The 14,455-nt window shown below is 40.3% G+C and overlaps 2 protein-coding genes across 3 annotated transcripts; both read left to right on the top strand.

Annotated features, from left to right (window-relative positions):
• Nucleotides 1–1,095: 1,095 nt before the first annotated feature.
• On the top strand, nucleotides 1,096–6,629 carry sec11a (SEC11 homolog A, signal peptidase complex subunit). Its single transcript, XM_058630019.1, has 6 exons — nucleotides 1,096–1,284; nucleotides 1,740–1,849; nucleotides 4,088–4,237; nucleotides 4,407–4,526; nucleotides 6,055–6,112; nucleotides 6,203–6,629. The coding sequence occupies exons 1-6, from the start codon at nucleotides 1,234–1,236 to the stop codon at nucleotides 6,251–6,253; spliced, it is 540 nt and encodes a 179-aa protein (XP_058486002.1). The 5' UTR covers nucleotides 1,096–1,233; the 3' UTR covers nucleotides 6,254–6,629.
• Nucleotides 6,630–7,702: 1,073 nt separating this feature from the next.
• LOC131459881 (uncharacterized) lies at nucleotides 7,703–11,993 on the top strand. 2 transcript variants are annotated; one of them, XM_058630017.1, is made up of 11 exons: nucleotides 7,703–8,138; nucleotides 8,638–8,770; nucleotides 8,906–9,125; nucleotides 9,228–9,504; nucleotides 9,611–9,788; nucleotides 9,914–9,990; nucleotides 10,082–10,262; nucleotides 10,500–10,748; nucleotides 10,870–11,041; nucleotides 11,357–11,505; nucleotides 11,670–11,992. In XM_058630017.1, the coding sequence occupies exons 1-11, from the start codon at nucleotides 7,818–7,820 to the stop codon at nucleotides 11,846–11,848; spliced, it is 2,136 nt and encodes a 711-aa protein (XP_058486000.1). In that variant the 5' UTR covers nucleotides 7,703–7,817; the 3' UTR covers nucleotides 11,849–11,992. The 2 variants fall into 2 exon arrangements, with proteins under 2 accessions (XP_058486000.1, XP_058486001.1); XM_058630018.1 differs by lacking the exon at nucleotides 7,703–8,138 and adding an exon at nucleotides 8,245–8,505 and having other exon boundaries at nucleotides 11,670–11,993.
• Nucleotides 11,994–14,455: the final 2,462 nt, after the last annotated feature.

Genomic DNA, 14,455 nt, shown 5'->3' with positions numbered 1-14,455 from the left:
CAAACTAATTATGTCATGACTGAGTCAACAACCAAAAATGTCTTCTTATGGTCACCAATTGTATTATCACTTAATGCACTTTGTAGTGCCGAACGTACACTTAATTCCAAAGCCAAGCAAAGGCAAGAAGGAGTCATGTGAAGGGTTTGCACATTTATTTCCACTTGCCGCACATCCAAGTTACATTTCTATCCACATTTATCCAAGCTTCTTTCGGATCAACAACACATAGAAATATTCCCTGAATGTTCCAGGTCGTTAATGACGATCTATTGATTTAACAGTAATATAACAGTCAAAAAAACTTTTTACACCAAGCCTAGTACACGTTTACGTGTAATAAACATGCAAAATATAAACAAGGCTGTCTATTAAAATGAACCGATCTAAAACAGTGTGCAGAGATGAGCTGAACAATTCACTATGAATTTGCTGCTACTTTCGATAAAAATATTAATGGCTGTAAACTCTGTTTCTGTCAGTCAAATGAAGTAGAGATTAAACTGATCATTCACATTAAAACTCTTGACTGATTTTTTTTGATGTTGTGGCTTTCCCTTGTACTGATGGAAATAATTTATCCTTTAATAATTGATGACATATTAGCTGCATTCAAATGATAAACATTGCTTTCCATTACCAATCACTACAATTAACATCTGGCCCGTCTCACAATGATCATATAAAAATATGACTCACAAGAGAGAAAAACTCTCTCTTGGCAAGTCACAACTTTCATTACAACTAATAAACTGTTTTATTGTGGCCCTCACTACATCTAATTTTCTCAAGGAAGTGTGTAGGAGCCAGTATTGAGTTAATTTACTTTTACAAGTAGTTAACTGTTGATAAAATATTTTTTTTTTTTCAGTTTTGATATCTACTTTGATATCTTTGATGGATAGATAGAAGGATTGGGAGATGTGTACGGGAAAATATCTTGCAGTTTTGTAGGTTGATGTGTCCGTTAGAAGCTACCTACTAGGATTGGGGACACGTAGTCTCTCTCTCTCTCTCTCTCTCGCTCTCTCTCTCTCTCCCCCTCTCTCTCTCGTATCCTGAGCTGACACCTCAGCGGTCTCTGTTCTCGGTGTGGGCGGGACTTCCGGTTGAGCGCACCCGGAAGATTCGGATGCAACTTTCGGTGCCTGGTCGTGTTTCCATCCATATGCTCGACCCTTGAGCGTTTTCATGTGATTTTAGACGCCTTTTCTACGCTGTAGTATTTCAACAATGTTGTCTTTAGACTTTCTCGACGATGTTCGTCGCATGAATAAGCGGCAGGTAGGTGCACGGCAGCTACTTCACTCTCGTACAAACGACTGTTGTCGTAAAGCTCAAAGCTAACGGTAATTAGCCGCCGAGCGCTTTTTATCGCTGCAGCCTGAGTCTGCCGGACACATGTTAGCCACCTACAAAATAAATGCGTCTAACCTGGAGGGTTTCTTTTATAAGACAATATAAAAGCCGTGGAAATACACTGGTGCAAAAAACACTGATCAAATAATAATTCTAACCTCAGTGTAGCTAGCTGCCTTCCTCATTTTCTACACTATCGTCGTGAACTGAGGCCAGATGTGTTCATCACCTCTTATCTCAAATCTAAGAGTTATTGAGATGCCTCTGTGGCATTCTACACCAGATTGTGTGCCCGATCTTAATGGTACTTGTATACTGTAATGTGCTATGCTGAAGCCTTTCTTCTGACAGAAATGCAATGCTGTGCCTTTGTCCTGCAGCTGTATTACCAGGTGCTCAACTTTGGTATGATCGTTTCCTCTGCGCTGATGATCTGGAAGGGACTGATGGTTGTCACTGGAAGCGAGAGTCCTATAGTTGTTGTTCTTAGGTAAGTTACAGTCATGTACTGAGCTTTTAAATGTGGGGATAGGACAATACATAGTATTATCACGCATCATGATTAAACACTCACAAGTACACTGCGTATCATTTCCGTCAGGGCTGTACAATGTATTGAAATGTCATCATCAGCGGCGACATCTATGTGCCTGAATAAACCAGTTGATTGTGGTTTTTAACTTGTGTATAGACATGAAAAGTCATGCATTGGTGTTGTGCTTTGATGTGTGTTTGCCTTTGCACAGTTTATAAACATCTATCTACCGTGTACATTTACCGATATACAGTATATCGAACCTCGTTATATTGATAATGAAATAACCCTCTTACATCTTTGTGCGCCCTCTTACCTAAATGCAGATTTAGCATTGTATGCTATTGAACATGTTTCCTCACTCCATAACGTAGACATTGTATGATGATTCCTCTTTTTGATCTGCTGTGTTTCTTCTCCCGGTCTGTGTGTGCTCTGATGCACACAGACTCACACACATTCATGCAAGTTGCAGTAGGCAGTCTGTGGTCAAGTGGAAAGGGAACTTGGCTTGTAACCGGAAAGTCGCCGGTTCAAGTCCCACCAGGTCAAATGGGCCTGTTGCTCCCTGGGCGCCACTCAGTGTGGCAGCCCACTGCTCCTAATTCTAGGATGGGTCAAATGCAGAGAAATAATTTCCCTAAGGCGATTAATAAAGTGTAAGATTTAGATTTAGAAAACACGTGCTTACTCACCTTTACAACGTCTGTTAGTGTATATTAATATAATATAAGGTTATTATGTTTCTACACATATTGTGTGCATGAGGACTTTAATGGTCTAAGTTCTTGTTTTTGTTCTGTCACTGTTTTTTTCTTTGATTTGTGTGTCCGTGTGAATAACAGAGGTGATCATTTTGCACAGGATTCTGTCTTCTTTTTTTCAACACAATTTAAAAATACAGCGAATCGTCCTTTCATTCATTTCCCTGCTCTCTCTCTCTCTCTCTCTCTTTTTCTCTCTCTCTCTCTCTCTCTCCCTCTTTCACACACACACACACACACACACACACACACACACACACACACACACACACACACACACACACACACCACTGATTAGTCTGTCCCTCCTCTACATGCACAATGCCTGCAGCCTTTGTCAAATGATAATGCGTGTCCCGCTCTGTGAGTTAGGTAGCATTAGCTTGCTCGCACCTTTTTCTATTGGTGAATCCAGGCACAATGAATTAATGAATGAACACAAATTCAGCATAGGCTACCAGCATCAAACAGGAGTTAACTGTACAATCTCTCAATTTTATTGTGGACCTATTGAATTTCCCAGGGATCCACACAAATGAGCACATGTGGGTCCCAGGACTCACTACATTGAAAACCTATCAACATCACTGCATGATTCATAATGTACTCTACTATAATGTACTACTGTTCTGCACATGAATGTTTGAAGTTACATGATCTGCAGACATTAGTTAAAGTATGCTTTTATCATGAATGGCCATCAGTTGTTACAAATACCTGAAATGTTTTGTTCTTTAAACTTTCTATATCTCACTTTTAAGGTGATTACAAAAAGAAATAATTTTCTCCTTAGGGAGCCAGAAGTTCCAGGCTTCGCAGGTCCTTGCAATGACTCGTCATGGGGGTCTTTTGAACCGTTCTTTGTCTGGTCATTCATCTAAGACTTTTTTCTATTTGTAAAACTGTGATGCATTAGCGTGCAGTGCTAGTAAAGTGCTACGATCGAGCACGTTGAGCCCTATCCGGTTGCATAAAAAGACACACTCATGCATGCATTGCCAGACCACCAGCACAATTCACTGCACATGAATGTTATTATATTTAGATCCCCAACTTGTATTTGCAAAAACACAAGTGTGGGAATGAGTTCAAATTAGGTCAAAGAATATGTGTTGATATGTATCAATCAGCATTTTTAAGTAGTTATAGACGTAGGCTACACCACTGAATAAAATAAAGTCACGTTCCACTGTCTCACATTTTGTGGATGAATGTCTGTCCTAAACATTCATGTAAATTATGGCGTTGCAAACAATAACATTTGTTTTGTCAGTGTAATTTCTTTTTTACCTATTTAAAAGACATGCCTGCAGATAATGTCTGTTAAGCAAATACTTAGTTTAGCAATTCAAGGTGGACATGTCAAATATTTAAAGGATTCAAATGTTACTAAAGAAATTTCCTAATGTGTATTTATCCTTAATTTCAGTGGGAGTATGGAGCCAGCTTTCCACAGAGGAGACCTGCTGTTCCTGACCAACCGAGTAGAAGATCCCATCAGAGTCGGAGAGATCGTTGTCTTCAGAATAGAAGGCAGAGAGATCCCAATAGTACATCGAGTACTGAAGATCCATGAAAAGTATGACTGCACTTGCTCTAGTCTATAATGAAATTGTGCTTTCATTATCATTCCAATACCTGTGTATCTGAGAACTTCATCATATTTAACTACATGAAAATGCTCATAGAAGACTGTGGGACATTTATATGAAGGGGACACAATGTTCATGGTGATTCTTTGTTCACAGGGATAATGGAGACATTAAGTTCTTGACCAAAGGGGACAACAATGCAGTGGATGACAGAGGGCTGTACAAGCAGGGCCAACACTGGCTGGAGAAAAAAGATGTAGTTGGAAGAGCTAGGGGGTAAGTACTTCGTCAGAAAATGCATAATGGTACAGATGTCTTTAAAACAGCTTTATAGGAAGCTTCTTTTTCTCCAATACACTGTCCCGGCATGGGGCTAATTTTTGCTTTTTCATTAGTGATGGTACCTAGTACCTGGTACTTTTTTTAAGATCTGCTCTTGCGAGATTCCAAGTGAGCCAAGCCGATACTATTTGTGACATGGACCGACTGCTGGCCACTGATTAGCAGAATGTCGGCACTGGAAGCGACCGAACAATGCCGAACTGTAGATCAGTTAAAAAAACTCACAAATCCTGAAAAAATGTGTTAATCTCCGACATTTAGCAAAGAAATGTCTAACTTCTCAATATTTAACAGAGGAATTGGGTATATTTAGCGACCACAGTGCCAAAAGCTGTGATTGCATGCAGAGAGCCGCATATCAACCCCTTCCACTGTATTTCAGTGTCAGATGGAGTCTGTGCTCCGGTCATGCAGAAAGTACTGAACGATTCTGTGAACAAAACTTTTTAATGAACTGATTGCTTTACTCGTCACTGGTTTGTGTGTGTCACGTATAAAACAAAGTCACGGCAGTTTCATGCTATGATAACTCCACCCACATTGATGAGGTACTATAGTAATGGAAAACCATACCAAACCGTGCAGAGTCGTGCCAAGGCGAGGCGTGCTCGGACTGTAAGTGGGAATATCCATAAGGGAGTCTGAAATATGAAGAAGAGGTGGATAGAATAGAAACATATTTTAATGAAGTGGTTTTATTGATAGCCCTAGTCATTCTTTTGTTTTGAGTTTTATGCAGACTGAATTGATTCAAATGTTGTTGTCTTGAGTATGTTCAAACACTTACAACTTTAAGTCATTACATGTGTAGAAAATAATCAGTTATTACAAACTGCTACTTGGATTTGTGTTTGTTTATTCATTATTACTTTAACTACATAAGCCACGTTAATATCAGCAATGTATATTCGTGTTTTCTGTTGATTTAATTTTATGTATATAACTCCATGACATCACAAAGGGATTTAAGGTTGTCATGTGCTATGTTGCACATCTGTGGAGAGGTGCTTTAAATTTCTGCATGCACATGCATGCCTGCGCTTCTGTTCATACTAAAACAAGCGCTGTGTCAGTCAGAGTTTTGTGCATGCATACTCAATCTCACATTCCATTTCAGTAGCATCGCTTATTCACCAGGAGTTGCCCTTGTTTGTATTTCCTCCCTATATAACCGCAAGCAAGTTTCCATGGCTACCGCCTTCTTAGATGTCTCTTTTTACCCTAACAAACGTGCACCACCAACTGGGAGCCAAGTTAGGGAGCACGTACAGTCTGCGTGGAGTTGGAGGTGTGTTTGTGGTCGTCCTTGTAGGGATAGACCAACACGGAACTGGGCGGATAATGACACTTGATGTGCAAGAGGAGAAACCACCACAATTCTTAATGGGGATGAGAATGGAGATAGATGTACAGCACAGCAGCTACCTGATGTTTACAAACTCAATATCTGTGTCCCCTCCAGGTTTGTGCCATACATTGGAATTGTCACCATTCTCATGAACGATTATCCCAAGTTCAAAGTAAGTTTGTTGTTGACTTTGTCCCAGCTGAAATTTGCTCAACTCCTTAGTGTTAACATTTCTAATGTGATTCTAATTTTCATTTTGCAGTATGCCGTCCTCTTCATGCTGGGTCTGTTTGTGTTAGTCCATCGGGAGTGAGGTACCCAGACTTCAGAACTCAAGAAGGATAAGCTACGTCCAGGAACCTCAGTCATGCCTTTCAATAAACAGAAATTAGTTAGACTTTGTCAAACCCAACAGGCTTTTTTGTACCATTTGTTTAGACATTTTGTAGAAATGTGGATAGGATGTTTACATTTGAAAAATCCAAGCTTTAAAAATATTTTTGTGAAAACTAGTTTAAATTTGGTTCAAAGTCAGTCTTTATTTGTAATTCACAGAATGTGAAAAGACATTCTTAAAGATAAATTAAGTCTTGTTTATTTCCCGTTGAGTCATTGTTAAATAAGATATGTGAAGTATTTTATGAGAACTGATTTCAGTGGTATTAAATATGAAATCTGGTTGCCATCCACTATGTCTTTTTCACTTGTCTCAGTTTCTCTTGTTCCCAATTCAATAGATGTGAGCAGTAGTAATATGTGGTCTTTGGTCTCTTTAATGTGGCTTTATCATTATTTAATGGAGATGATAATTCACAGCAATGAATGAATGAATGAAGCAATTTCCCGACCATCAACACCTTTGTTGCATTAAAATTTGTTTTGTTATGACCAAACTAGCCTATGAGTCAGATGAGGGTCACTTTGCAGCACCTTGTCAGAAACAATTACAAAAGTGGGCTTACTTTTCATGCTGCTAGCTAGTATTAACCTTGCCATTGCCCATTGTTTACATGATCTGAATCTGAGAATTTTGGTGGCTGCTGGGAAGACCGACATGATCTTTGGTGAATCATGCGGTGCGTAAAAACGCACAGACACTCTCTCACGACAGTGAATCGACAGATTACACTTTTTTGCAGCATTACGGCTGAATAAAGTAACGGGCAACGTAAGCCCCCCTGTTAGGAGAGCCTATAAAGCCTGAGCAACAACGCACAGCTAACAGCAGACTTGGAGCTTTTCTTCCTTCAGGACTAGTTCGCCACTACGCGCAGAGATGATGTTTACGCTGAATAACGTTTGCCAGTGTGGCTTATTTACGTATCTTCTCTTGTTTTCTTTTGTGTTTCACCGCTGCTGTCAGTTTCTACTTGACTGAGCTTAGAAATACAGTTGCAAAAATTAAACTGAATCCAAGAGGCAACCTTTGGGCCACAGGTAAGAATCTTAACTTGCAATCTACCATAGTAAATTCGTTTGGATGACATATTCATGTTTTTTTTTTGTCCCCACACTAATTTAGACGACATAGTTGAGGCGATTGTTAAAAAAGTGATTACTCTTTAACATCTTCGTGTGTTTTTTTTTATTTATATATTAATATAAGTTAAAGAGGACATATTATGCAAAATCAACTTTTTAACCATTTCAATACTTATATTTGGGACTGTGGAGGCCCTGCCAGTCCCCAAAGTGTGGAAAAAGAATACTCGGTGCTTTTATCGTGGTCCCACTTAGTTTAAGTATCGGCGATAAAACACTCGATGTTGAATTCCCTGCGCTTATGAGGGCAACATGCGCATTTCACCGCGAATGTTACCACCCACCAACCACTTTACTTAGAGAGCTCCACCTCAGGTCCACGTTGTCCCTATAAAATGCAAGAGTACAGGCGAGGGAGGAAAAGCAGTATCATGTCAACGCGGAGGGACAAGTGTGCTGTACGTGGCTGCACAGCGGATCACACTGTTTTACACAAACTTCCAGCCTCAGGGGACGTGCGTGTCCAGTGGGTACATTTTATGTATGAAGCCGATGTGCCGGATAAAGTCAGCAAACGTGTGTTTGTGTGTTCGCACCATTTCGCGTCGGACTGCTTTGTAAACCTTGGTCAGTACAATTCTGGACTGAGCAGAAGATTGAAGCTGAAAATGGGATCAGTACCAACTCTCCGTCGAGAGACCGCTGTGGAGCAAACTGTAAGTATTGTTTGGGAAACGTATGCTTTGTTTGCCATTGTTCGTGTAACGCTAGCACATGCTAACTGCTATTAGCTAACGTAGCACCAGAGACGTGACCACGTGTTTGCTCTTGCCTGCTGCTATTTTATTAGAGACTGACTGAAAGTTTATGCCGTGCCAGTGCAGGACGTTGACTTGGTGACTGTGGTGTGTTGTTGTGGCCGGCGAAATACGCTCTACGTTCGTATACTTTTCAAGTTTCATGTTTCTTTGCTGCGCTGCTTGCACGAGCAGACTCGTATCCTCCGAGCTAACAAACAGTAGGGACAAACCTCGTTACTTTATGAGGTAGCTGGTCGGCACTAAGGATACAAAGGCATACATTGTGAGACTATTTTCTTTTAATGTATTGACTACGTTCTTATTATAATTTCATATTAAGTAGGTAGATTTCTGCATCGTTTGTTGCCAAATTAGGGGAAGGCATGCATTACATATCGCTGCTCTTTGCGTTCAGGCTAGCACATCCGGACCGGTGGAAAAGGGTCATCATGTGGCGTGCCAGACGGACCCCCCAACAGCAACATCAACACGCTCAACTGGAACACAGCTTTCAATGAAGACTCTACAACCTCATTTCAGAAGTGCAGGTTAGTTGACCAGAAGTTGCTGTATTACATGATTAGATATCTTCTGCATTTGTGTACCCTTACTGATTAGCAATGGGATTGCTTACCGTTTTTAGAAATTTGCATAGACATTAACATTATCTGTCTTTTTCTAAGACACACAGACACATATTCCCTCAACTGATGTTGGTGTTGGCACAGCAGCTGCTCTGCCGTTTTTGACATCAATACCTATAAAGAGACCACGTAAGAGACGATGCACAGTATTGGAAGAGGAGGAAGAGGAGCCTGCAGAAGGCAGTTATGTTGACATCCAGGTGCCACATGATTCCACATATGACCCTGTGGACACCTTGAATGAGTCCGCTGATGTGACGTGAGTTCCTTGATCTTTCAACGTAAACATGTGATTAATCATTTGTGTGAATTTCCTCTACTTGGCATTCGTCTAATTTTGAATCATTTGTGTTTATTGCAGAAAGAAGTCTTCTGTTACTGTTCATAAGACTCCCACTTACATTGTGTACGAGGACTGCCTAATGGAGCTGTTTCAGGTGTGCCCTGTGTGTAAGCGGAACTGTGACGTGCGGTCAAGAAGGCTAGGCACGTTCCTCTCTGTGGAACAGCAGTGTCTGCATTGTGAGTTCTCCAGAAAGTGGAATAGCCAGCCACTTGTTGGTAGCACTCCTGCTGGGAACCTGCAGCTATCCACCGCAGTGTATACCACTGGTGCCTCTTTCTTCAAGATTGAGAAGGTATTACATTTGGACATATTTAGCAATAAATGTAACCGAATACAGCATATGTTGTCGTCAATTTTAAAGTGTGGGCACCTGTCCTGTCTGTTTCTCTCTACCACAGGTTTTCCGGGCAATGCAGTTGAAGATGTTCAAATATGACTCATTTAGAAGGCATGCTCGGATGTACATAGAGCCAGCGATTGTGCACAAGTGGAAGACGACACAGACTGCTATTTTGCAGCAGCTCAGTGAGCAGCAGAATGTCGTCCTTGGTGGTGACTTGAGAGCAGACTCTCCCGGTATGTAGTACTCTAACGTGGCATAACAATCTCATTTATATATGTATTCACAAGTGTCCTTGAAAACACTAAGCAAACACACAATGTCAAATCGAATGAAATGTCTATTTACTATGCTTTTCTAGGACATGGTGCCAAGTATGGTAGCTATACCATGATGGACCTGAGGACCAACACTGTTATTGATTTACAGCTGGTTCAAGTAAGTGACAGCCGGTAATTCATCTCTGTTACAGTGTACCTGTAATCAGCTGAAATAATCTAACTTGATTTTGTTTTCTTACATGTAAAAGAGTAATGAGGTCGGGGGAAGCTACCACATGGAGAAAGAGGGCTTGAAGAGGAGCCTGGCTCTGTTGGAGGAACGGGGTGTTACTATGGAGAGTATTGTGACAGACCGTCACCCCCAAATCCAGAAGTTCCTGAGGGAGTCCAATATCACACATTACTACGATGTGTGGCACATGGAAAAAGGTATGATTCCGTGGCGTTACTTTCCAACTCAGAGGCGTAAAAACAGCATTTATGATCACTGTAAATCATTTGCTTGTCCACACTTGCATGATTACTTATGTGCTCCTGCCTATTTGTAATGCAATTCTGATTGAATGCGATTTAATTTCTGATACGTTTGTGCTAAGTAAATAGATTTATTATGTAATTTAACTACGGTACGTGCACATTAAAGACTAACACTGTTTGTGTTATTAGGACTGTCCAAGAAGCTGTTGAAGATCTCACAGAACAAGGGCTGTGAGAAACTGACAAAATGGCTTTGCAGTATAAAAAACCATATGTACTGGACGGCTGCATCTTCCACATCGGGGCCAGAGAGAACTGCAAAGTGGACGTCCATTTTGAACCATGTCCTGGACGTCCACACCCACGACGACCCCGCTTTTCCCCAGTGTCTGCATCCAATCCGCACTTCTACAGACAGGAGCAAGTGGTTGACAGCAGGTGTGTAAACATTGTCATGTGTAGGCATCGTTCCTCTACTTAACCCGATTATTATTATTATTATTATTATTATTATTATTATTATTAATATTATTAATAACAATGCCTTGTTTTTTCACAGGAACTCCAGCCTTCTGCAGACTGGAGAAGGCACTGACCAACAAGAGGGTCATGAAGGATGTGGTGAAGCTGAGCCCTCATTACCAAACATCATCACTGGAGGCTTTTCATAGCCTCATTCTACGCTTCGCGCCAAAGAATGTTGTCTTTCCTTTTCTTGGAATGCTGTGCAGGTAAAGAGGGTCTTTTCTGTTATTACAGTTACGTAAGGACGTAGAGGCACACCGAAATAAGCCAGATATGCAGCTAAATGAGTGTAAATCATAATAGAAAATAAACTTGTTGACCTGTTTAATACAAAAAGGTGACAAAGGGTAACAGTCCTGCATTCTTCAACTTGTTATATGTACAGTCAGTTCATAATCTCATTTAGCATTTAATTCTTTTGTCTCCCAAGACTATACCTGGCAGTCATCTTCAACTTGTTATATGTATATGTACAGTCAGTTCATAATCTCATTTAGCATTTAATTCTTTTGTCTCCCAAGACTATACCTGGCAGTCATGCACTTCAATGAAAACACAGCCCGTCCACAGGCAACAAACTGTGATGGAGAGCCACTGTTCAGGCTCCAATTTCCAAAGTCGAAAAAAGGGGAATGCACAGCAAAGCCAGTGAAAGAGCAGGCAACGTTCAGTAAGTTTTGTTTTCTTTATTGAAAGTCACATGAAAAAATTAAATGGCCTTTACAAAATCTTAGATAAATAAAATATTATACAAATAACACTACAACAAAGGTCTTACTTACAGTAAATGCACACAACCAATTACACACAATATTGCACTTTCTGTTATTGCAGAGTACGTGGACGAAACCATGGACCTGGTGTTTGAGAAGGTTTTTCCGGAGCCTGGTCCATACACAGAGGCGGTTCTGCAAATGTCCATCCCTGAAGACCTCTCTGCACAGTTCGAAAAGCCGGACCAGAAGGAGGTGATTGAGCGCTATGTGACGAGGTTCAGTCAAGGGCCAGTCTGAACCCCACATAGATGCCTTCCGCGTCAGGGTACTCGATCCGTAGGACGACACAGCTGGGCAGTGGCACACAAAGTCTCCGTCCCAGAAAACCCCAACACCAGCTCACAAAGCGCGTGTGTGTGTGTGTGTGTGTGTGTGTGTGTGTGTGTGTGTGTGTGTGTGTGTGTGTGTGTGTGTGTGTGTGTGTGTGTGTGTGTGTGTGTGTGTGTGTGTGTGTGTGTGTGTGTGTGTGTGTGTGTGTGTGTGTGTGTGTGTGTGTGTGTGTGTGTGTGTGTGTGTGTGTGTGTGTCATATGTAACATTTTAACAATAGCAAGACTGCCCTTCGAAAAAAAATAATAATAATAATAGAACAAAGTGGACAAATAAGTTTATATAGCTGTACTTTTACTACAAGGACAAAAGAAAATAGAAAAACAAAAATAACTTACTGTTTCGCTTCCCCTGAGACGTAAAGGCCCATAGTCTGCTCTGTAGATGTTCAATGCTTTCTGCAGAGAGAATACATTCAAGCATACAGGTTCGAAGCCAGGGTGGTCTGCCATGCAGGAAGGTGGGTTCTGCAGCTGGTTCAGTCTTTGTAGAGCCTGTAAATGTGAAATGGTTAGTGATGTCAGGAAATGACAGAGACTACGTGCACACACGCCTCATTCGTGTTTGCCTGTGTCTGATTTGCATGTAAAGAGACAATGCACAAAACGGAGCCTTCTGAAAGGGGTGGGTTTAGCAGGGTTATTGAACTGCTATGGTGCTTCATCCTTATGGTATTTTGACCAAAGCATGTCACTGACATGTTCATTAGGACACCAGGGAACTATTTTAACTTGGGGAAATATGGTATAATATGTTCCCTTTAATACATCACCTATAAAGAAAAAAAGTTATAAAAAAAATAAATAAATTGAAAGGAATCTACAGTACTTAAAGAAACAGGAAGAAAGATTACAAAACAACATAAAGGCAAAACATTCTGGTCCACTCTCCACCACACCCAAATCCTCCCCTGGGAGGATTTTTTTCTATGGAGAACAATATGAATATTTGCCTGTTGACAGGCCACTGTTCAATAATTATGTCTTTGAATTCACGGAATATATTCAAATAAGAAAATGTTTTCCTCCATAATATTTCTATGTTATTTTATTTCGTCTGACGACATCATCTAGAATGTGACACCTAAAGGTGCACAATGTTGTACACAAGTCGGTCACCAGGTCGTAAGTCTTCTTAATGGGACACAGGAAAAGCATTCAAACATGCATTCCAACCTTTGATGAGAAATTGAAAACCTATTCAGGCCCAACATGGTCCTTTAACCAGACCAAACAGTCTTTATTTATTCATCTGAAATAACCACATGATTAACTGTGTGTTAATCTGTTGTATGAAATAATAATTATCAATTTGTGTGTGTATGAATAAGTGATTATAACTCCCCTCTCATGACTTAAAATTACGGATCCAAACATGTTTGCAAATTGTCAAGGTGGTGTCTCCACACAATTTGAACTCCCACTATGGACATGTACGCCTTCTCCCTCCTCAGGGAATGAAAGAGCCAATTCAACATCTTTTTTTTGCTCATATTAATGCTTTGTAGCACTCACCGCACACACGAGGAGCAGCTCTGTGTCTTAAAATTCACAGACCAACCACAGGCAAAAATATCTTAAAATTTTTATTTGAGGAAGGAAATTGTTTTTCCTGCACAGATCTGATGTCATTGAAATCGTTCGTCATCATCTATTAATTCACCCTTAATAGATCTGTATCAGTGGGACGGACAGACAGGAGGGTGTGGGGCTAAACACGCACACAATATAACACACACTGTTACAACTCGCTGCTGTCTGCCATACTTGTACAGACTCTTTATTGCTTGTTTTTAATCTTTGAATATTTATTGTTTTAGGACATGCTGTCCAAAGTTGGTTGTAGTTATTTTCTAACCCCCTTAATATAATGACTGTGAAGCTATGTCTACTACATTTTAAATATGACTAAGAGAGGAATATCTGTTGCAACTGAGGTGTAGCTTGTGAGTAATTATCAGAAATGACCAATATCAATAAACCCTTACATTCATATTTACTGTGGGTGTCATTGGAAAGGAACACTTAAGTCTCTGCTGTGATTTAAATAATTAAAAGGCATGAGGACACTATGCCATAAGACAGTGTGTGTATAGTCCAGCCACGATATGTCTAGTAGCTATAGTGCATTATTAAAGAAGATTTTATCTGTTATATTCAAGGTGTTGAATGGAGCTAATTAAAAGCAGATACAAGCAATGATCAGAAATGAAAGATGTCTTTACTTTAGGGATTAATATACGTGATATGTGCTTTCTTTTCTTTTCTTTTCTTTTCTTTTCTTTACTTTACTTTCATGTCTACTAACATAAACTAAGAAAGCACACGGTGTTGCAGTGGCTAACATTGTTGCCTCAAAGCAAGAAGGTCATTGTACTGATCCTGATTCGACTGTGGGCCTTTTCGTGTGGGGTTTGTATGTTCCTGTGTTCCGAGGAAGTATTAACCAACACTTCTCATATTCATTATCTTATTTAATATAATTTCTTGCTTACATACAAACTTATATCCAGACA

Source organism: Solea solea, chromosome 5, assembly GCF_958295425.1.
Source record: "Solea solea chromosome 5, fSolSol10.1, whole genome shotgun sequence".
Lineage (NCBI taxonomy): Eukaryota > Metazoa > Chordata > Actinopteri > Pleuronectiformes > Soleidae > Solea > Solea solea.
The sequence above is the reverse complement of the archived record's forward strand: the minus strand, read 5'-3'. Positions and strand labels throughout refer to the sequence as shown.

Coding starts and splice junctions, on each gene's coding strand:
- LOC131459881 (XM_058630017.1), top strand. CDS start 7,818: ATGCAAGAGTACAGGCGAGGGAGGAAAAGCAGTATCATGTCAACGCGG. Junction 9,505..9,610: donor CTTTCTTCAAGATTGAGAAG/GTATTACATTTG, acceptor TCTCTACCACAG/GTTTTCCGGGCAATGCAGTT. Junction 11,042..11,356: donor TTTCTTGGAATGCTGTGCAG/GTAAAGAGGGTC, acceptor TTGTCTCCCAAG/ACTATACCTGGCAGTCATGC.
- sec11a (XM_058630019.1), top strand. CDS start 1,234: ATGTTGTCTTTAGACTTTCTCGACGATGTTCGTCGCATGAATAAGCGG. Junction 1,285..1,739: donor GTCGCATGAATAAGCGGCAG/GTAGGTGCACGG, acceptor TTTGTCCTGCAG/CTGTATTACCAGGTGCTCAA. Junction 4,527..6,054: donor GTAGTTGGAAGAGCTAGGGG/GTAAGTACTTCG, acceptor TGTCCCCTCCAG/GTTTGTGCCATACATTGGAA.